The sequence below is a fragment of the Leuresthes tenuis genome, unplaced genomic scaffold, assembly GCF_036924035.1.
Source record: "Leuresthes tenuis unplaced genomic scaffold, fLeuTen1.0.hap1 SCAF_3, whole genome shotgun sequence".
NCBI lineage: Eukaryota > Metazoa > Chordata > Actinopteri > Atheriniformes > Atherinopsidae > Leuresthes > Leuresthes tenuis.
Window position 1 is genome coordinate 21,218,392 of NW_027325357.1, and position 23,038 is coordinate 21,241,429.

Genomic DNA, 23,038 nt, shown 5'->3' on the forward strand with positions numbered 1-23,038 from the left:
CAGTCTGGCTGCGCTCCTGTGGGAGCCAGTGGGCAAAAAAGCAGAGGGGATTCTAAAGACATACAGGCAAGGCATCCCCAGTTTATACACAGTCATGTAAGGTTTGCTGAAAAAGAGCAAACATATTGCATCTTGACATCTTGCCTTTCTCCATGTACCTGTTTGCTCTTTGTTTGCCATAGATGCTTCCTTCTTGTTTTTTCTCTCTTTATATCTCTCACACAAGTCAACTTGTTTGTGTGTTGTTGTTGTTGATGTCTACAGACCAACAGTCATTTGATTGAGAAAGGAAACAGAAAAATGCAGAAAGAGCAGGAGGGAGACAGACAGACACCCAATCTGCTCCTTAAATCCCACTTCAGTGGTGATGGATGGCTGAGACAGAAGGTCAGGAAGAGAAGGAGAAGCAGCACACATTCACACACTTCCCTTTTGCTCTGCTGGTTCACTTTCTCATGATCTTACGAAGAGTGTTATTTGGAAAATTCCACCACTGCCAAAGGAAGTCGGTGTTGCTCTTTCCTTGCATCATAGGAAGTGTATGTGCAATCCCATAATTATAATGGTGGTTTTGAAAAAATGACGCCCTTTACTTAAACGATGCTTTCTATTAGGTCCACAATGACGATGAACTATCATTTCACACCACTGATTAGACTGATTCTGGTTTATTTGTTGGTGCATGCACAGAGCATAAGAGTCCCTTTCTTTCAGTTTTTTTGTATTCACCACTACAAGACTATTTCATTGTGGTAACAACATCTTAGTCTGACTTAGCAAAGCCACATGTAAAGTTTACAGCACAGGGCAATCGTGTTCATTTGAAAGCACCAACCTTTTCCTGACAATACTTATTGCAACCAGATAACACTTTTATATCAGGCAACAGCGCTCGAACATGCAGAGACTTAGAAAAGAAAGAGGATTTTTCAAAGGGAACATTCATGGGACAACTACATAATGTTGAACATGACCACAGAAACGGTGAAGACTAAGTAATCTTGACGACCATCAATGGTATCTGTCCGGCTGTAAGATGGTTTGAGCAAAAAACTGGGTGTAGTCTGAGAGGCTGTTTCAAGGTGCAAAAGCTCCATAATCATAACAAATATTTAACATTGTTAAATGAGCATTTCTTTCAAACATTGCATCCAGTCTGTTGTAACTGTTGCGTGACGTGGCTTGCCACTTGAAAGCAGTTATTTAGAATTTCCCATTAATCTGGATTTCGCTGTGATCCTGCCACCTCCCCTTCCTCGTTGTGTCATTCTGGAGAAACAGGAGTTGGAAGAGCAGAGAACCGGTCCTGTCTGTCTTCCCACATGTGGAGCAAAAAGGGCTCACACACACACCCTCACACTGCAGGCCTTAACTTGTACCCGTGGTGTAGTTGTGTATGCATGACTGGGAGAACAAGAAAGAATATTTTAGGTATGCTTGTGCATTCGTTTTGTTCCGTCTCTTGTTCCGTTGTTCTGTATTATAAACTCTTTTCTGCCCTGCCTCTTATTCAGCGACCATCCGCTGCATTCATTAATAACAAAGCATGTGATGATGCCTGTGGGCTGTTTGCCTCACAGTTGTTGGCATTAAATGGGTATGATGTCATTTCCTTGAGGCACATCGCTTTCAGATGTTTACCACCTTCGCTTCAGGTTTTGGAAGGAGAGGTGGTTCTGGTGGTTTCATTTGGTTCAGTGCACATTCCTGCATGTGTGAGTTAAGTTCTTGTCATGGTCATCATTATAAGCTAAAAGCAGTTGAATCGAGTATGACACTTTGATCAGCACTTCGAGTGGTAGCACATTGCCAAGTTGTTCTTTTTGTAAAGGATAAACGCACTAAGGGGGAAATGTAATTATGTGAGCAACTTATTTTTAGACTTTTCATTGACCATATTCTCGTGATGTAAGAATCATGATGCATATGGGTGGGCGTGAGCTGTTGCCTAGCAGCACTTGCTTTAAGCTAATTGACTGAGAGCTGTGTGAAAACAGGACAGAAAATTTAAGAATGAGGAGGAGAGTGGGTGCTGCTAAAAAGACACATAATTCTGCATCTCACTAAAAGAGAAATATTTAGTTTCTTCTTTGTTTTTATCTCAACATGCAATTTGAGACGGTCTACATACATGTGCTTTCTGCTTTGTTGCACAACTAAAGTAAATAAAACCAAAAAAAAGTAATTAATGGTGCATTTGAATTTGTTACATAAAAGCTTTGTTAATATAATAATCTGTGGTTGGAGTTCCATGTTGAAACCCGCTCAGAGATAATATCAAATGTCCAGTAGCGTCTTCTTTGTATCATGGTTTCTGTGTCAAATGTAAACTATAAACAAAAATGAGACTGCACAGGTGCTGACGTGAGTTATGGATGGTAGAGTCTTTAGTGTGTACAGCTGTGAAATGACCAAACTGCAGATCAAGCTGCACCTGTCGGCCTGACTCTGTCTCTTTTTCTTCTCAAAGTTTTCTATTCCACCCGAATAGATCCCACAGTAGCACGCTGTCCTGACCCATTCGCTATACTGAGAGAGTCAGATTTGGAAAATAAAACGAAGAATAAGAAAAAATTGGAATTAGGTCACACTGTTTACACCAGCTCATCCCACTGAACCCAGTTGAATAAGATGTTTTAGAATCTGCTACAAAATGATGCATTGATTTATGAAATATTCAGATAAAACAAAAACTAGTGGGGCTATCATTTATGTTAATATAAGTTGTTTCAGAAGCAACATAAAATAATTGTGTTAAGCTCACTACTTGTACTAAGTAACAAAAATCTGTAGCCTTTATGTCTAAGTCCTAATATGAAATGGCTTGAAAATCATTAGTGACCTGGATTTGGGAAAAGATTTAGGAGAATATGTAAAAAAAAAAGAAGTTTTTTAGCTTCTTGCATGTGTGATTTCCTTCATTACTTTGATAGCATGTCTCTATTTATTGACAGATTAAAGTGCTTTTTGAAGCTCTCAACATCTGTCTGGCGCCCTGGTTTCTTTTAACTGTCTGGATATTTATTCCCTACCTGCGTCATCATTCTATACACATCACTTCACTTGTCTATTTGAGATAATGAATGCCTATTGGTCAGCTGCCTGTGAAATGTGTTAATATGTTTCCTGCTGTGTTTTCTAGCAGCTCGGCTGTTGCCAACAGTGATGGGTGGCCTTGGCAGGCATGGGATCTACCTGTCCAAATGTCTCACTCAGAGATGGAGAGAGAGAAAGACTCATATCTGTTTCTTTCAGCGCAAACAGTCTCAAGCACAGCTGTTTGCAGTGTGTGCCAGTAGGCCACAGTTGTATTGCTCAGACTGTAAATGGAATGTCCTTGAACGGAACAGATTAATTTACATTAGATGAGAAATTGCACTAAAATGCTGAATAAGATTACTTTTTGCCAAAGTAGCTGCGACACTGATGAACTGCATGTAATCTTGCCAGGAAAGTCTCCCATTTCAGCGCCTCGGAAGTATGGAGATCAATGGCTTTTAACTGTACGCCCATTTGGTTGCTAATTTCATGACACGCATTCTCAACCACTTACAAGAGCTGTGCACAGACAGGGGTGGGCAGCCCTCTGGCCGACAATCATTATTCCCTTACCCTCCACATATGGAGGTTCTCCAATAATGCTAAAGCTACTTTTTGTTATGTTACAAACATAGTTTTAGTCTTTTCTCCAAGTTGTTTAGTTGCTGAGCATCCAGTGGTATTTAAAAGTGAACGCCATGAAATGGTGAAAATCTCATGCATTTGACCCTTTTTTCGAGGGATTTCCTGTGAAGGTATAGAAAGGTCAAACAACGAATTAATACCTGATTTAGTCCCAGACACAGAAAAGATGAGTTTATGTAGTTTAATAGCAGAAGTACATTAGATAAATGAACAGACATTCATGACCAAAGTGCTGTTTAATCTGGGCAATTTTTAACATGGTGTGATGCATATGCATTATGTATGGTGTAAAAAGAAAAGAAACAACTGTATTTATCGAATAGTGTCATCTAGAATGATAAATAACAATTGAAGCAATTAAGACTCAAGATCTTGAATATTTGTTGGTTGAATTTCTTTATTTTCTATCTTTAAAAAAGATGCTTCACCATTTCCTGTTTAACTCATGGTCCAGTAGTCTTAGATTGTTTCAAGCTTCAGCAGTACTTTCACACTGTTGTATAAATGCTCTGAGAGATTAGATGGCAGCAGATTGGTGATCAGAAAGACAGGAGAGGGTTGATTAGTTTTTTTTGTAACCCTTGCAACTTCTTCTCCTTAGAAGCAACTTTTAAACTCTTTTAGCCTGCGAGTGTCACAAAAAGAAAATGCAGCTCAGCTGTCCTATAACAATATAACAATACATCCCACCCCCAGTGAGTTCCCAGAATATATTTGTTCCCTTTGTGAGTGTGTAAAAGTAGAGGCCTTGGTAGAGTGCTCCACAACCTTGAAAAGTCACCATCAAATGGAGCATGTAAATCCAGAGCGTAGCCTTAGTTGTTTTTCAGACATAAGCACAATAAGTCGATACACCTGCATGAGCCTGCCGCTTCAGTATTTTGTAGATATCTGTAGCGTTTTCAGGAAGTTACTGAAAGTTTTCACTGACATTCCCCTCTAGAGTTTCCAAACTCCATTTTGCTCACACAGCATCTTGTGTGGCAACAGTACAGTTTGTTTACTGGAAAACATAATGTGCGCAGATCATAGCTGTGCTCGCAAAGCTGTGCTCGCATCCCTTAATTTGTCTCACATCAGACTGAGTATATACTAGTATACAGTATATATATTCACTGTGTCATCCAACATGTTCACAGAGAGGCCCACTTCCCATTCCAAAGCAATATTAAAGGAAACAAGTCTGCGGCGAGTAATAAGGTTATGCACTGTATGGAGTGTTCAGTGTATGTGCTGATTTTGTCTGGTTTGCATTTGTGCCACACACTCATGTGCCTGATGGCTAACATATATGCTAATCATGTCCTCATATTCCCCTCTCTGCCAGGCACACAGTAGTTTGACATGTTCATGAGAGAGCATCACTCGAGCACGTGGACCCTACCTTTGAATCCAGAGTGCAGCAGATTTCCTGCTGCACGTGTTGCCAGGGGACTTAGCGTGGGACCCACATATGAAATAGGATTATCAGTAACCACACACACTGATTAAATAAAGTGGATAGCCTACACAACATATTCAAGCTCACAAACAACCAGCCTCTAACCCCAAGAACTTCAGCATCACTTCCCTCTCTATAATGTGCAGGATGTAGAATTATAGAAATGGGTTTGAAATGTTTCGTGATCCGACTCCATTTTCAAAATATGTGTGAGCCTTCAGACTAGTGCACAAAGGATTTTGGAATATGTTGGAACCTTGTTTGTGGTTTTATCCATACGATTCTCAATCTAACCTTTTAACCTGCCCAGCTTGGATTATTTTAAGACCTGTCCTCGTGGCACTCATGGTGATACCGATGACATGCTGCACAGAGAGATGCTTGAACGACTGAGCAGTTTGCCCTGATTGTTCTGAAGATTAAAAACAAACAGAGCAACTGTTTTTTTCATAAATTTAATGAGAACAACTCAGTCTCAGTCTTGATCTGAAAAATGAACTCTTTTCTATGTCCCCATTCAAAGAGATACCAATGTGCCACTATGTTTATTAAATGTTACCCCTACAAAAAAATTTGAAAACATTTCGGCTCCAACACAATGGAAGAACAGAGTTCTTCTAATTTAACATATAAATTATATAATGATGATAAAATATAATGACTGTTCATGGCTATAAGCCACTACACCTCGAAGCACAACCCACGGCGGAAGCGACTTTTCGTGATGACTGCAATTTGATGTTACCTCATACATGAGAGTGAGAAGCCAGGTCAGAGCCTTGGCTGTTGGGATTAACAATCATTCTTCATGGTAAAACTTAATGAAGAAAGATAATGCAAAAGATAATTTATTCATCACAACTGTAATGTTTTTTTCACTCTCTGAATGGTATGGAGCATTTATTGAAACCTCTTAATTAAAGACATGGCCATCAGCAGCACACACTCAGAAAACAATGCCGCAGTATTTGTGGCTAACATTGTTCCCCAGTCAAATCAGCTCAAACCAGAAACAGCAGACTATTTAGATCTTTTTTTTTTTTCAAACAACCAGAACATTTCAACGAGATTGTTTGTGATTCTGTGCAGATGTTAGTTACAGGTCCTACCACCATGCATTGAAGCTCAGAACAGATATAATTTCAGTTGGGAGGTACGGCTTTGCTCTCATGCTGTCTCCTAGTTCATTGTAAATCATGTGCAGTCATTCATCCGCACTGAGGTCAGCATATTCATCTTGCCAAGGCCTGTCGAAACTCGATTCAAAACTATTAAGTTAGCTGGCCGCCTCTCGCTCCCGGGCTGCATTGTTGATCCAGGCATTAAATAGTATTTTCTCAGTGGGAAACATTTGTCTTTGCCCAGTTTAAACTTTTTATATTCTCTTGTTTGAAGTGGAGAGGCAGTTCCAGTTTCCATGACCAACAGTATTGTTCTTTAGATTGTACTGGTCACTATTTCTTGTTGTTTAGTGTTTTATGGCAATTGAATCTTTTGTAGACTGACTTTTGTTTAAGGTCCACAGGGGTTAAGCCTTTTAAACATAAGCTAAGTCTGAACTGTGGAGAGTTCACTCCCCAGGAAGTCGTCAAATCACACGAGCGAGAAACCAGCAGGACCAGTCAGTGTGTTATATGTGGAATGCATCTGTGGTGGTCAGACTTGAGTGCAGACTGCCACACATTTAGGCATGCATGGATTAAGCCTCAAAACAGCAACATATGTATGCATACATGCATAAAGCGGTTGAACATGTGGGTGTTAACACGCATTAAAGACTAGGATTCAGCATATGGTGTGAAAGTATGACATAATTGCTTATATAAAGTCATGTGCTGTAGGCTGAAGGGGTCAATAGGTAAACAGTGTCTCTGACTGAAAGTCTCTAAAGTGTTTGTTGACTCGTGGAAAATAACACCGGAGTCAAAACTGAGGTTTTCCGTCAGATGAAATAGAACTTTGAACTTCATGGTGGCTTTTTGTTTTGGATCTCTACGCACAAGATTAGTTAGTCATTTCCCATCCTGAAGCTTTTCTGGTTTTAAAGGAAAATGGAAAAAAAATTAAAGTTATTTTATGAAATGTAAGGGGCATCTCTTTTTGCATCCCGTTCAGCAGACTCACGTCAACACTTGAGTGCACTTGAACAAGGGTTTGCCACGAGGCACACATGCACTCATGATGTTTATCTGTGTATAATTCAAGATCAGATCTAGTCTAAGACATACTTTCCTCTGACGTTGGTATGACTAATAGCTGTGTTCTGTTCCTGTCCTCTAAAAGGAGACGTTTAAGCCACAAGTGGATATTTGTCATCTACTTACAATGTGGGAATTATCTGTTGGGGCTGAGCCCTGTTCGCCTTCAAAACACAACTTGACTGGTTAAACCTAGTGTGAGAGAAAAGACTGAAGGAAAGAGAAAGCGTGAAAGGTCTTTTGTATCAACATCCGTCATGTCTTTGACTCTGAGTGCTCACTTTCACTGCATCAGTTACACATATTTGTCACACACAAGTTTGCTAACCAGATCTCGCCCTTTTGGCCTTCCTTTTCTTCCCCATACACGCTCCACCTCTGGCGTCCTATATTGGGGATGCAGCTGTGGGGTGGATATGAATCACTGTTACGGCTACAACAGCAGCACAGAATGAGTTCCAGTATATTACCTGAGTCTGTCTGTCTCTTTTTGTTTCAACTGGATGTAGTTAAGCCTGCAGGGTGGGTGATGAAGATGACTGTGGGAAAGAGGGAACACAGAGATGGAAAGCTGGGTGGATTGAGAGAATAAATGGATTCAGAAGGGGTGTGGACCATGAAGGCCAGCAGAAGGAGTTCAGAAAATAGAGAAAGATTAATGATCTAGTGTGCTGGCAACCTGCCACAAATTTCATACATTATTACACTGCATACACCATGAGTTATACTGTGGACTGTCCATGGATCTGTGCTCCTAAGCATTAAAGAAAAAAAGAAATTCATGTAATTTTTCTCATAGAAATGTCTTAAAAACAAAGATGAGCAAAGCGAAGCTCGGCAGAAGAAGTGGGCATCTGTCTTGTTGAATTGCATGCGCTGCTCAGACTCAGCCTTCTTTCGGCGACAAATTAAATAGTCATGCAATTCACTCTGGCTCACAGCATGCAAATTAGGAAAAAAGGTAGTGAGTGTGAGCATGTGCTGACTCTTGCTCTCACACATCTGGGATCCACTTGGGGCAGCTGGTTCAGATTTGGCCCAACTTTCTCCTCTTTTGTTTTAGCTGTGCTCTCTTGGTTTTGTCTATTTTTCCTTTATATCCTTTTATTGTTTTCATTTTTAAAGTGCTGTTTGTTCTTCCTGTTTACTCATGCCTTCACCAGCTGTCTCCTCCTCCACCCACGTTCCTGTTGCCCTCGGCTGTGGAAGTAACCAACGCCATATGGAGGAAGCTAAACCGCTTTGCGTCAGAATTTTGGACCATTGACCATAACCTCAGTTTTGTTTTGTAAACACCATCATAAACTGGCTTATTTAGGCTTTTGTCATTGGTTTAATCTTTTTAATTCTTCTTTTATAATCCCAACCTCAATGTCTTTCATCATTGATCATTCCCTCGCAGGTTGTTGATACAGGCTCGCTGAATGTTTGGCAGCCCACCAGCCCTGATCCTTACCGAATCCAGACACCCCTGCGGTGTAGCAAGTGTGATTGACAAGCCAATCTTCTACAGAGACATGACAGGAGACAGGAACACTGATTGTTCTCTTAGAAACTGATGGATTCTCTTTTCACATTCCTCTCCTTTACATTATTCTGCCTGCATCCGTGCCTTAGATCTCTGTGGAATTCTTTGAAACCATATGAAAACATTCCCATTTGCTGTGTCAGCAGTCCCACAATTTTTTGGATCCATCTTTCCCACCCCCTCATAGTCACTCACACATGCACTCGTTCACAAAACGGAGTGCTTCCTCCCATATGTGCGATGGATTGCCCAAAGAGCACAAGTGGAAAAATGGGAACAGCTGAACCACAGTCGCTGCTCGATAATGGACAATATGTCTTAGAGCAGGAAGGAAAGATGACCATGGTATATATATAACCATTGCTTTGGTATGTGAATGTGGAGATATGGCGGGAATTAAAGTGTGTAATTGTTTGCGCATATGTCCCTGCAGAGCAGGCAGATGTAGCTGGCTGAACAGGGATCTTCTGTAGGACACATTTAGGGATGCTTGTTTCAGTGCTTTATGAAACAAGCATAACTCCAAATTTCACGGTGACTGCAACTTGTGGTCTACTTTGGATCAGAGGATAATAAATCAGATAAGAGGGCAGTTAAGGCTCTGTTTTCACTGCAGACAGACACAGTTTTTTTTAAATGATCTCACAGTACAAGTAGTGTAGTTGATCTAAAATCCTGTAAAGAACAAAACTGTACACTGTACTAACTTTTTAGTGTTGTATAATGCAGCTCAACTCAGCTTAGTATGCAGTTGAATTTCCTAAAACATCTTTACTGCTGTTGTTGATATACTGAGACTACGTTACCTGTAAGAGCAGTTGATACTTACCATAATTAATAAGCATAAGCCAACTGCAGGTTGATGATATAAGCCATAACTTTTAGCATTTTATATAATGCTTATAGGTTTTTAACTGTAGTTGAATATCTTTGATAACAGTAGCAATTAAGAGTTAGTCATTTTGATAGTGAGAAGTCAACTCTAAGACGTTAAATCAGATTTGTTTACAGTGTAATCCTGAGTTTTGTGCAGTGGTTGTACTGTACATGTAATTTTTTTCCTATGATTTAACAAGACATTTGAGAAATAAGGGTGTGTTTGTGCATGTTTGATGTGACATTTAGTCTATGAAACTTTTAAACATGTCTGACCGGTAAAAAAAATATGAAATATGAAATTAGAATATGGTAACTGATTAATTGGAATTTAAGAATATAAATTTTTATGACAAAATCTGTGGATGGTAGAGTATAATTAAACAGTTAATCAGTGATGTTAATTTCTAATATGATCACACTTTTGCTATAATAAAACTATTCATTCTTATTTTTTTTCAAAGCCTCACCTCCCAATACAGTTACCACAAACTCATCATCTACATGATAAAAGGCAGATTTAATCCTTGACCACAGTGTCCCTAAAATGAGGTGCTCATTGTAACTGACAAGAATACATTGAATGCAAGCAAGCATGATGCTTTCCACCATGTGCAAGAAGGCCAGGTTGTAGATTGCATAAACTGGTCATCTAATAGTGTTTTGTTCTCCATTACACAACCCTAAGTCTAACTGTTTTTGAAGGTCACTTTTGTATGAAATCGCGTGCAATAGGAGAGCTGTATATGCATGAACTGTATATCAGTATTCTACAGCTAAACCCAGAAAACCAAAAGCAGACTTCAAACCTTTTTTTTGGCCAACTTGTGATCAATTTGTGTGAGATGAAATGTATGAAATGTACATGATCAGATGATCACTGCCAAACCTCAGCGAGTGTTTGGCATTGATGGACAATTCTGAGATGGCTAAAAGTGTAAATCTGTGGTTATTTCCTCTTTGGCAAATCCGACTGTGGTGTCAGCAGGAGCCTTATTCCGCTCATGTTCGGTCAGCGCTGCCAAAGACAACAAGAGGGAGTTGGGCTGTTGTGCAAAGCTAGCTTCTTTCTTCTGGTGCACAGCTGGCTCAAAGGCATCATCTCTTCTTTCTCACAAACATTAACATGAAATTGCGTACACACGTGCAGATGGAACCGTGAATGAGCACCTTAATTATCATCTTAGCTCTGCTGCTGTTGGTCAGCATGGGACAAGAGATCTTATCAAATATTAACACACACTGTCGCACCGTGTTACCTGAAAGTGTCGTTACCGAGCCTGTCCAAACTTCCTGGATGAGAATATTAAATCAAGCTGCCTTGCTGTGGTTCTAAATTTCTTGTGTACTGTCAAAGTCACTTAAAAATTCACTTAAGCCACAATAACTTGATATTAGAATTGTGTTAGGATCCAATAAAATAGAAAAAGTCAAAACAATAGGGAAATTGACTTACAGCATTATGGTAAAATAGACTGTAGGAACATATCAGATGTCCCGCAGTTGCTGTGTGGGAACTGGATTTATGACCTTGACAATAAAGTAGGTGCGTGTCTGTGTGTGTGAATGCGGTTGAATCTGTGTACAGTATGTAAATGTTGCATTTGTGTCGGCTTATCCATACATGCATATCTGTATGTCTGTGTGTGTGTGTATGGGGTGAAACAAAAGGCAAGTCTTATCAATGCCAGACATTCTTTAAGAAACATGTCATGTCTGTGTTTTGTAAAAGAAACAGTGGCTCTTTGTATTTAGATAAGCTCAAAGCATGCAGGTTAAGCTTACCTGTAATGCTGTCTGTCTATCTATCAGTACATGAATAACGATACTGTGTGCTCTTCATTCATAGATTGACTTGTTAATGAAGCAGTTGGTGACTCTATTTCCTCTACATGTCACGACAAAGGGTTCAGCAGGTGCTCTGCATAGATTGGACTGAATTCAAAAACTCTGTGTATTTGAGTCGAGTTGACAGTTGATTATTGTTGTTTTCAGAGAACACTACTACTTGTTGTTCTTTAAATGTTCCAAGTCCTGGAAATCGTGTTTTTTCTTGAAATGAAAGGGCTGAAATATCCTGAAGCACAACACGCACTTTCGTTCTGATTTTAGTTTCTCTCCCTGGCTCTGAGCCCCAGGCATGCGGGGGCTGCGATAGATTGCTCGGTTAGTCATCAGCGTCACAACATCATAATATCTATTGACGCATTGAAGTCATCCTTGTTTGGTGAGAATATTGAGTTTGATGATAAGCTGTGATTTTTTTTTTTGGATATATCAGTGGGGTTAAGCAACAGGATGCTCAGTTATGTGTTTAGACAACCAGTGTATGTTAGAGATACAGATAGATGCACGTTCAAAAAGCCGAATACCAGCAATTCATGGCTCAACAGCAATCTTGTATTGGAGCCAAACTGACAGAACTGTATACTGACACTGCTTGCTCTTTTTTTTCTATAAGTAAAAAGAAGCTACTGTATCCCTAGAATAATGTTTTTTGTCAATCTGATTCACAAAAAAAAAACTCTCTGAGGTCATTCATCAAATTTATTTGCAAGTGCCTTCATACCACAAGACCCAGGATACTGTGCAGTTCATTATATAGGACCCTATAAAGGACAGACAGACAGTATCTGTCTGCTTTCTGAAGTGTCTTCCCGATGCAGCTCCATTTCTACTACTCTACTTCTCTGTCTGTCATCCCTCTCTGTGATCTGGCTCTGGGTGGGATGGATGCAAAGAGCACAGAAGCAAAGTCCTGGGAACAAAGATCTTCTACACCACAGGGGTCTTCCTCCTCCGTGTTTCACATGTAAGCTTCTTCTGCGTGCACGTTGGTGGCTGCTTACACCCCACTGAGAGATCAGTAAAGGTTAAAGAAGTTAGGGATTGGGATGAGCACGCACTCCCGCTTTTATACTGTCCTTTTTAAGCTTCCTGTTGCATTCTTTGGTGCTTGTTCTCTGTAAGTTTTTGCTTAGGTGTGCCTGCACAGTTTCTCATCTCTAACTATAAGACTCATAGACTGGATTAAAACACAGAGGGTGTTGCTGGCAGTTCTGTAATCTTGAACCTTCTGTTGTTTGCTCTTCTCTCTTTTTCATAATCTGTGCTTTAGACCCTAATTTGAGAAGAAGGGCTGTCATTATTGGTATTTGAGTAATAAGTCTATGAACACACAGGTTTAAGACAATTCTGACAACAGAGCAATGAGTGTCATTCAGTGATGATGTAACTCTGTTTGCATTTCTCCCAGTCAGCGGTTTAACTTCCCGTGGAAAAAGGTTTTCCCTTTAGCTGCCTCAACCTGTCTCTCGTTGCAGGAAAGGAGATAAACTATTTTGTTTTCCAAGAAAGAGCGGTTCCACCTGGCTCGAGTTGTGGTTATATTACATTAGAGAAAAATTATTTGTGTCTGCTTCACACTCCAGTAGGAGAAGTTTTCCAGCACACTTCCTGTTGGCCTGGTGCTGGAATGCACTCTGGAATGATATAATGACATTTCCACATCCCAGACTGCTTTTTCCCAGAAATATTTAGAAATGTATTGTGTTTATACAGAGAGTGGTTAACAGAACGGCTGCTCATGAGTTATGGTGACACAGACACGTTATATTTAGGTGAATGTTTTGCTTCGATGTGGCCAGCCCGCAGGTGGTCTGACAGCTGTTGGGAAACAGAAATGCTATGTCTTCTCTCTTAGACTGAGTTTGTGGGGTATGTTTTGTTGAATTATGCTGCTATTGCACAGACAAAAAGGCAGGCAGACAGAGAAGTTGACAAATTATCTATGATTTAAGTTTAGTTGTTGTCACTTAACCACTGCTGCTATTGAGGTCTTGTAGCGTTTTTCAAACTAGCTCCAATATTCATAACCAAAACGCAAAAGAGGAAGTTTAATTCAAATTGAAAAAAGTGATGTTTGATTTAAGTTGGATGTTTAGAATATCAATAAAAAAATCAACATTAATATTTCAGTATCAAAGGAACAATTTGACATTTTGAGAAATGCCTCCCTCCCCACTAGTAAAGCTTGCTAATTAAGAGGTTGTGTCTCATTACTTTAGGCTGTAAATCAGTGAGTAAAAACATCAAGTTGTGGTTTTATGGTCGGTAATGTGAGGAACTATTTTTTGGCAGAGCTTAGCGACTTCTTGAAATCACCTCTGGTCTTCTGTGCATTTTAATCGGCAAGCTTTAGAGGTGTTAGTTAACTGATTTGTTTTCCTTTTTGTCCGCATCATGTTTGGCCTCTCTGTCTCATCAGCCATCGGCACAGTCAAATGCTTTTTCAGCGAATGAGTGTGATGTTTGTTGTGTGTAGGGAGGTGGGTTGGAGGGGAAGCAGTGAAGGCATCTTTGTTCGCTGCACATAAGATACTAGTGTTTTGGCTTTGCTTGTTATTTGTGTGAAAAGGCAGTCTGTTTAGGCAAGTGTGTGTGTGTGTGAGGTTCATTTACTGGAGGCTCTTTTAATTGAGTCTGAACACATATGTGAGCACAGAGTTTTGAATAAATGTGTGATGGCACTGAACTTTCTGCCATTAAACTTCACCATTAGGATTTAATGAGAGTTTGAACAAAAAAGATACACATAATTATGTGTTCATTGCAGTCCTACATAACTGCACACACTGTCTTCGACTTTGTGCCAACAGCTAAAGAAATATTGTCACAGACAGACAGACTGGAGGCAGACAGACAAATTGTCAGATGGACACAAGGAGGCGTGTACAAATTAAACAAAGAGGGGAACTGAAATAGGATTTTTTGGAGAATGGTACCACTGAGAAGAATTTGGCTATTTCAGAGTACACAAACTCCTGTTACAAACAATATTTTGTAAATACAGAGTAAAAGATTAATGTAATAATAATTTGGTGTAATTAAGATTGATTTTAGCATAGAGACTAGTTGAAAATGCTTTAGGTTAAAAGAACAAAGAAATGAGGGTTGGGCTGCAGTTACAGTCCCCACCCAGAAACCACCTGCGCCTGCTCACAATCAACAGACAAAGAAAATTATCTCTATTTACCAACCACGTCCTCTGAAAACACAGTGAACTCATTCTATGTTTCTATGCTTTTTGGCTTTTGTAAGATAATTCTAGGAATCTTCGTATTCTGGAAGAAATCACGAAAACTTCAAATCAATACAGTAATAAAACAGGAAAAAAACAGCGCCAACAAAACACAAGAATGGAGAAAACTGACTCAGCACGATTGATATGTTTGCATCACTGTGGACTGACCAGAGTCTTTGTAGCTTTTTAGGAATCTGTATGTGACTCGAGGGCACTTTGCCTGTGGTAGCGGTACTGCAGATTGCCACACTATAGGCCACTGGCTCACCACTGTAACACTGGCTTGTCAGTGACAGAGATTGTCTGGTGGGAAGAAAAAGAGCGCATATCGATAGATTGTGTTCATTTTCGAATGAGTCAGGGAGATGCAGAGGGACAGACACTTCAGACAAAGAGGAAATTGGTCAGTTAAAAAAAGCGTGAGTAATGCTGATGTCTGTTGCCATGGTGATTGGGGTCAATGAATGGTTGCCATGGAGCCCACTTCTTGGATATCTGGGAGGGGAACATTTTTGACGTGTGCTTATGTCTGTGTGTATCGACAAAGGCAATATTCCGTTATTTATGAGAACGTACAGCTTTAAATCTGTGTGTACGGATGCTCAGAAAGCTTCAAAACAACCACAGTTATACCACATGAAAACAAAAATAGATATGCAGTACATGCTACAAAAGATAATGAGTAAACGCTTGATTTTTATGTTTTTAAGCATTTGAAACGTATATTTTTCACACTATCCTCTAAAAACCAAAACATTGAGACCATGTTGTATGTATTTTGCTGTGTTGCTCACATTGGAACTAATAGACATATTCAAGTCACGGCTGCCTGAGCGAACATGAAACAGTGTCAGACAATTAACAAATTTGCATGTATCACACACAGCAGCTATATGTGCCATGTCTGACATGTCTGTTACCAGGGATGTCACGGTAATTAGTGTCTCAGTAGATTGTGCACAATTTAGCATGGATGTGTAGGTGTTACCACAGTTTTGCTACAGGTGTAAAGCGTGCAGGGTCCATTGGCTTATTTTAAGGTTGATTTCTGTATTTTTGACTTGAACTGCAGCTACTTGTTTGTCTGAATGGGAGTGCATTTGGCAGATTGTGTGTTTTCCAACCAATTTTAGCTTTTCTCTGGGCAAGCTAAGAGTTTTCTGATGTAACCACGTAGTTAGTAGGTTTCTGGGTCAGAGTGTATGTGTGTTTCATTCTTTTCCTTATTTATTTTTGTGTTTCTGTTGGTATGTATTTTTGTGTGTGTGCGTGCGTGTGTATAATAAGACATAGTGCTTTCCATCCACCTGATATATTGGTTTAAAATTAGGTCTATGGCCATTACAGCCTGCCTTGCTGAGTCAGATTGCAAATGAAAACTAAAGAATAATGACAAAACAGATTCGCTAACATATCCCCAATTATGTAGAGATTTATATTTTTATGTAAGCTATAATATGCTTGTATTCAGGTAAGGCACATTGATAAAGGACAATTGCAAAGACGTGTTTCTTTTAGGTCAATAGCTCAGATACAAACGCAGCACAGGTTGACCTTTAGATTAAGACTAATCCAAAGGGAACACAGTCACGCACAGACGAGGTATCAGTTAGAATTGATGAGATGCAGCATTTTTTTGCTTAAAAAGACTATTTTAGTCTATTCTCTGTGGGTTCTGCCCCTCGTGTTTATCAGGCTTATATTTGATTTTTTTTTACTTAAGATTTTGGAATGTGTAGCACACATAAATTTTGCATTTAAACCACTGCGGTTTTATCTGGTATCCGAGAACCTGCTGTCTCCTCCTCTATACCTTTTCGGTCCTTGAAGTGATGCACGTCTGGATGTGATGCTATGTGACATGTTGAGTGTTGAAGATATGGGAGGCTTGGCTATGCTGTGGAAGTGTGTGTGTGTGAGGAGATGTGAGACGAAAGCCATGTGAGCTTCATGCTACAGTTCACCAACAGCATAGAGGACAAGAATTGGCCGACTGCACTTGTGTGGATAGTTGTAACATCTGACTGGCGTGCACATGGACCTAGCACACGTGTCTCCCCTCCCCCTTGTCACTGATGATGTCATACTGTGTACAGTATGCTACCACCATCAGTGTGTATGTGCCCATCCCCCATTCTGAGTGGCCTGCACCATCATCATCATCATCATCATCTGGAGATTTTGAGGTGTTGCTTCAATGTTTACACACACACCCTAAGGATGCAAGTGTCATTGGGACAAAATGTTTAACATGCGCATTTGATCCATGTCCTCTCATCTTCATGCATTTTATTTTGCAACGTTACCCATAATCCTCCTTGCGAGTCGGTCTTCCTCCATTTCATTTTAATCCCCTAACTCTATGGTGCGCTCAGCTAGAGAAAAGATTATTGATAGCTATGATACAGTACAAAGAGGCAAATAAGGACAAACATGCATTGACTGGCAAAAACACACTCACACACATTTAAAGTGAGGATGTATTTTGGTATCTGACCTTGCAGAAGCAAACAAAAGCACGCATGAAACCTGCCTCAGACAGTGCAAGCAGCACAGCCCCTTGCTGAATTTAAAAACTTTGATCAATATCAACTTCAGTTTTATCAAGTGTCGCCTGTGCATCCTTTTCATCCAATTTCAGTCAATTTTTATAGGCAACGTGTGCTGCATGAGACACCACACGCTTGTAATGAGCTTATCTTTCGTGAGATAAAGCAGCTGTTTGAGAGTGTGTTTTTGGTTCAGAATGACAGAAAAACAGGATGCTGTTGGATTTGACACAGAGCTCGGGTGTTGAAAGGAGGGTGTTGAGAGCAGTGTTGTATTCCTAACTCACACCCTGTAAAAGAGTAGGAATGGATGTCAGTCAGAAATGGTACTGAACAGCACTTGCTTGCAGTTAATCACACAGAAGGCTTATTGGAAGTTCTCTGCTCCTATTTCAGTTTGCCATCTCTCTTTGAAGTCTTTTCATTTCAGTTTAATCAGGCCTGTTTGCTGTGGCAGTGTCATGTGGCAGTGGTGAAAAGTTCAGTCTTTACTGTATAAACAACACGTGTTCTGGATGAGAGATAGAGAGGACAAGAGGAAGAAGCAACATCTCCTGGCTTTGTTGAGAATCTCGGGTGCATAAAGGAATTCTGGGAATGTGCTGCAGAGCAGGTGATAAAGCTGCTAAATGATTTCTGCTCTTCCCCCTGCCACCATGCCCAACCCTCCCACTGGCTGAAACTAGCACAGGCAAAGTTACAACCTTTGTAAAATAAACTACTGTGGCAGGTGTTGTTGATTCTATCTCTCTCCAGCTCTGCCCAGCCTCTCTTCTGTGACGTTTAGGATCAGCTGTCGGGGTGTAAGAGAGTTGAAGATAAGGGCTGGGTTGAAAAGTATGATGAGATCATCATCTCCCAAAGGCTTATGGTTGATGTGCTCTTGCTCATTCAGGGTGTGATGCTGATTTTTGGCCAGATCCAACTGTTCCACTAAGCTCCAGTTTCATCTTAAGAAATTGACACTGGGGAAAATATCTAGGTTTATATTACTCGAGGAGATCTTTGTCTTTTTTCTTCTTTTTTTTTATAAAACGTATTCTGGCTTTTCTTGAACAGAATGAGTTTTGAACCTTATGTGACTTTTGATGGATTTAGAGAGGCATGTCAGAGAAATAAGATGGTATTAAATTTGATTTAATACGACCTTATGCACAGCCTGCACGACCCACATACAATGAGTTGCCATAACAACTGACCCTGTCAGAGCGGTCATGGATGAGTATGAGTCTGCGTGTGTGTGTGTTTGGGGGGGGGGGACCCCAAGGGGGAGGATGACAAAGGCTCATCACCCAGCCAGACCACCTGATACACTCCTGCTGAGTTCAAGTCCCATCATTTACATAATAAACGAACAATGGATTGAAAATTTGAGATAGAAATATATGTTTTTAAACATCTACTGCAATTTTGCCACTTGTGTTTATTAACTGCTGTTAAATGTCAGATTTGGCAGGATTTATAAAACCTTCTGAGTTGTTACTGCCTCCTTTATGAGCTCACCTTATGGAGACTGAAGTGCCAGCCCATGTCTCTGCATGATGTCATTCATTGATTTTACTGCTCTCCTGTGACCACTAATCTTCCAGAGTGATGCCTCTGCCAATCTAATCATCAGGATTAATGCTCCTACCTGTGAGGCTGTGATGTTGCGTGACTGATTGCAGCTTAATTTGCAGTGGGCTAAAGTACAGATGTTGTAATTGCTACGAGGTTGTGGTTCATGGATGCACAATAATACAGTTACTTATTCTTATATCCTGTGTCTTTACAGTGGGGTCATTTTGCCTTATTCTTTTAGTCCCTTTATTCCTCCTGTTTCTTTGGGATGTCACACATACAAATTGTTTGAAACTTTTCCCCACCCCTTTTTCTGGTTAATTTTCATGTGTTACTGTGGCCTACTGCTAATCCAAGAATCTCTCCCAAACAAGACATTGATTCTTGCTCTGGTTGTGTTTTTCAGCTTAACACATGATTCCTCTTCTCAGAAATGCCATTACAGAACAGCAGATCTGATTAACTCTGTGTGTTTGTGTTCTCTCTGTGCAGGGCTGGAATCGATGATGTGGAGACTGATGTCGTGGAAATTGAAGCAAAGCTCGACAAGGTATGAACCGTGAACTTAATGTGTGCACAGTATGCTGGTTTAACTGGCTGTCTAGTGTTTTTCTGCCATCATGTTCTTTGTTAAAATTTCAATTTAAAATATACAGAAACATACACTTTTTGTTGGAATGCCTTGTATGTGGACATTTTTAATGTGATTGGCATTTGTGTGTATGTGTGTGTTCATACACAGTAAACACACAGAGCAAACATTGATTAAGAGGCAGCTCTATATTCTGTAGTATGAAATCCCAGCGCTGTGCAGCCTGTAATCTCGGCATGGGATGTTTTTTTTTTTTTTTTTTTTCTGCGAGTATTACAGCAATAGCTTTGGGTTTGTAAAATATGGAAAAAGGCATTTTGAGCAGTTTAATTCCCATAAGACTTCATATATCATAGGTTTTATCTGGTCTGAAAAGATTTGTCAGGGTGTTCCTTTTTAAAATGGCCACAATGAGTATTACTTGTATTTGAGACATAATTTGTAGCGGTCTGAAAAAAGGTCTGTGTTGCTGGAGGATCAATGAGAGGTAAAAATGAAAAGAATTGGAATGAATGGGGTGGACATCTACTGTCACTAGGAAGCAAGCTGAGATACACTTCTAAACTTGTAAGTTGGAGAGAATTCAGAGGATGAGACAGTCTAACTGTGGGTAAATGGTGACCACGTCTTTTTATAGAGATGAAGAAAAATCTTCCCGTGTTTATCTTACACAGCCAGTAGATGATACAAGAGATAAACATCCATCAGTATGCATAGTTAGATCTGTTTAAATCACACACGGTTGCTAAGATGTTTGTGATCCCTTCTTGATACTGCAGTTTCAGGTTTATTATGCAGTCACAAAGTTTCAGAATTGCTTCATTAAGTTATCCTGCTTTCACAAAATAAAAAGCTCACACACATCAACAGATTAATCGAGCAGTTGACCGGTCAGGAACTTCTACTGAACTTTGAACCCTGTTTGAGCACCACTGACAGATGGAAAGGGTCAAAGGGGGGAGAGGTTTGAGAGGCTTCCATCAGACTGATTTGTCCTGTTCAGCAGGGTTATCCTGGCAGCTCTGTTTGGGTGGTCTGAAGCTGCCTGGTCTGACAGCAACGAGAGCTCACAGAGGACGTTAGCATAATTCATTAAGACCGAGCTACTCTGACAAGTATAAAAACTGCTGTCCGCTGCGCTAGCTTAATTAGTTAGAATGAAATATCTTTTGTTGCTTGTAATTTGAATTTCTTTCTCATCAACTAGCAAAACAGTGGCAATACTATGGACCATTTTTAGTGGATTAAAAAAAGAGTAGAGATGGGCATTCAGCAGCTCATTTCCCAACAGACACCGTGCATTTACACTGTAGCTGTTTTGGTCAATTAACACTGCAGGGTTTGTCATGTGGTACAAGATGTGGCATTATGGCCTCGAGTGGAACTATGTTGTTCTTCCAGTCCATTTATTAAGAAATCTAGACAGATATTCTGTCCATTTAATGGCTGTGCTCACACCCTGGGGGTACAATAGCAGCACACAATTAGATTAGATTCAGCCAATTTGTTGAGATATACTACGTGTTGTCAGACCTGCCTGGAAGGGGCAGCGATGTCAAGCTCCCTGTGCATATTCTGTGGATTCAGTGTCAGTAGCAGACATGTGGCTGTACACATGCATGCTGTATGGTGACCTCGTTCATATATATCGAGTGTACACATTACATTTGGCAAATGCAACACACACTTTAAGCCAGAAGCTCATTCTAGCAATCTTCACACTGTCAGCCTGCACACAGTAGAGGACTTACTGTCAGCCGCCCAGAAAACCACACTCACATCGTGACAACCTTGGGAACTCCTGCACCAAGTAAGATAATTAAAGGTTTACTACACTCTCTTTACCATACCCCATGTCCCCTCCAACTCTTGTGAAGAGGCACACACACAAACACATGTTCTGATTCTGCACAGCTGCATTGGTGCACTAGTAATGACAGCACACCATTCTGTAGCTTCTAATATTCCCCTAAAGTGGGGAAGTCTAGCAGTTGGCAGCTCATTTGGTGTTTAAGAGCATACATACAATCATAGGAGCTGTCTGTGTCTGGTTAAATTAATAAGCAATTAGCCATTTATGATTAGCATTTTGCTTGCATGGCGTTGGGTTAATCATCTGTATCATACAATATGTGTGTGTATCACATTACATTCGGCTATTTTTACCTAAATGCATATCTCTTGATGAGAAATGTGCGCTGCAGCTTCTCCCAAAATCTTTTTAAACACAGCGTTCCTTCTTAGAGACTTGTTGTCGGTTGCACGGTCCACCACTTTGGTTAACTCCAAAACTATATACATTCACGATGCCCAGATGTTTACATGTGTGGTTATTTTTATCACATTTTCAGATAAAAAAATCCTTTTGTCTGCTGTTACAGTGGAGGCAGGCAGAAAATGTGGTTTTAAAAAAAAAAAAAAAAAAAGCAGGGGAATGACATGTTGTAAAGACTCTAGTCAGAGGTTGAGTCAAGAGCTGAACTTTGAAGGACACATTTGCCCATGTAATATACCCATCAAGCAGTTCTCCATTTTACAACAGCAAAATGTATCAAAGGACTCCCACGTGAAGGATGACGTAGATTTGTATGCTTTTTAAGGTACTGTACAAGTATGAGGTATTATACATAAATACTCATTTATACATGTACTCATTAGAGTTCTGCCGGACATAATTTACTTTTCCACTCCACTCCCTTTGTTTAACAGCTTTAGTTACTAATTACTAATTGAAGGATGATTTTTGATTAAATACACCATCATACATCAAACCAGTGTTTTCAAACGTGCTGACTACAAAAGGACACTTCAGTAATTACAATCTCTTGATTTGATAAAGCATATTATAATAGTCAGAGGGCACTCACAGTATAATACTTTAACATCACTTTTCTCCTGAATATTTATATATTTTAACTTCAGCTGAATCATACCTTGAAGGCTTTTACTTGTAATTTAATATTTTTACTTTACTTTGCTTATGCTTTTACTTAAGTGGAGGATCTGAATACTTTCACAGCAACCGTTTCCCAAGGCCAATATGAGGCACACATGTGGGCTTCGAGGTGAAATGTCTGAAAAACTGTTTGATGGTTTGCGAAAATTTGTTCCCTTTCCTCATTTCTGCTTGTACATCCTCGTCTCCTCTCTTTGCATCTAAGTCTCTTCCACCAGAGAAGTGAGCAGAGGATGAAAGGAGGAGACTCGAGGAGAGAAGAGTTGAGCTAACAGACATGTAACAAAATCAAACAGTCTCACTTTTGTGCCATCCCTTTAAACTGACCTCGGATACATAGTAGATTAGATAAGCATTATCTCTTTAATGTAAGCACTTACATCTACTTTAAATTAAATAATTTACTAAATGCAATAATGTGTCATGCCCTCTTTATACATTACAGGTGCCTAACAGAATGCACCTGTGCATCCTTGTGTGTTGTGCCTCAGCGAGGCATCCTCTCTCCTCCCTTCTTGTACTGATGCAGTGGCTCACTTAGGCACCACAGGATGCAATTGCACCCACAATG

At 40.0% G+C, this 23,038-nt stretch overlaps 1 protein-coding gene across 1 annotated transcript in view; it reads left to right on the forward strand.

Annotated features, from left to right (window-relative positions):
- The window catches only part of acap3b (ArfGAP with coiled-coil, ankyrin repeat and PH domains 3b), a 45,939-nt gene that overhangs the window by 1,086 nt on the left and 21,815 nt on the right, over positions 1-23,038 (forward strand). The window contains exon 2 of the mRNA XM_072382519.1: positions 19,412-19,469. Within this exon, the coding sequence (XP_072238620.1) occupies positions 19,412-19,469 (58 nt within the window). The remainder of the gene's footprint in view (positions 1-19,411; positions 19,470-23,038) is intronic.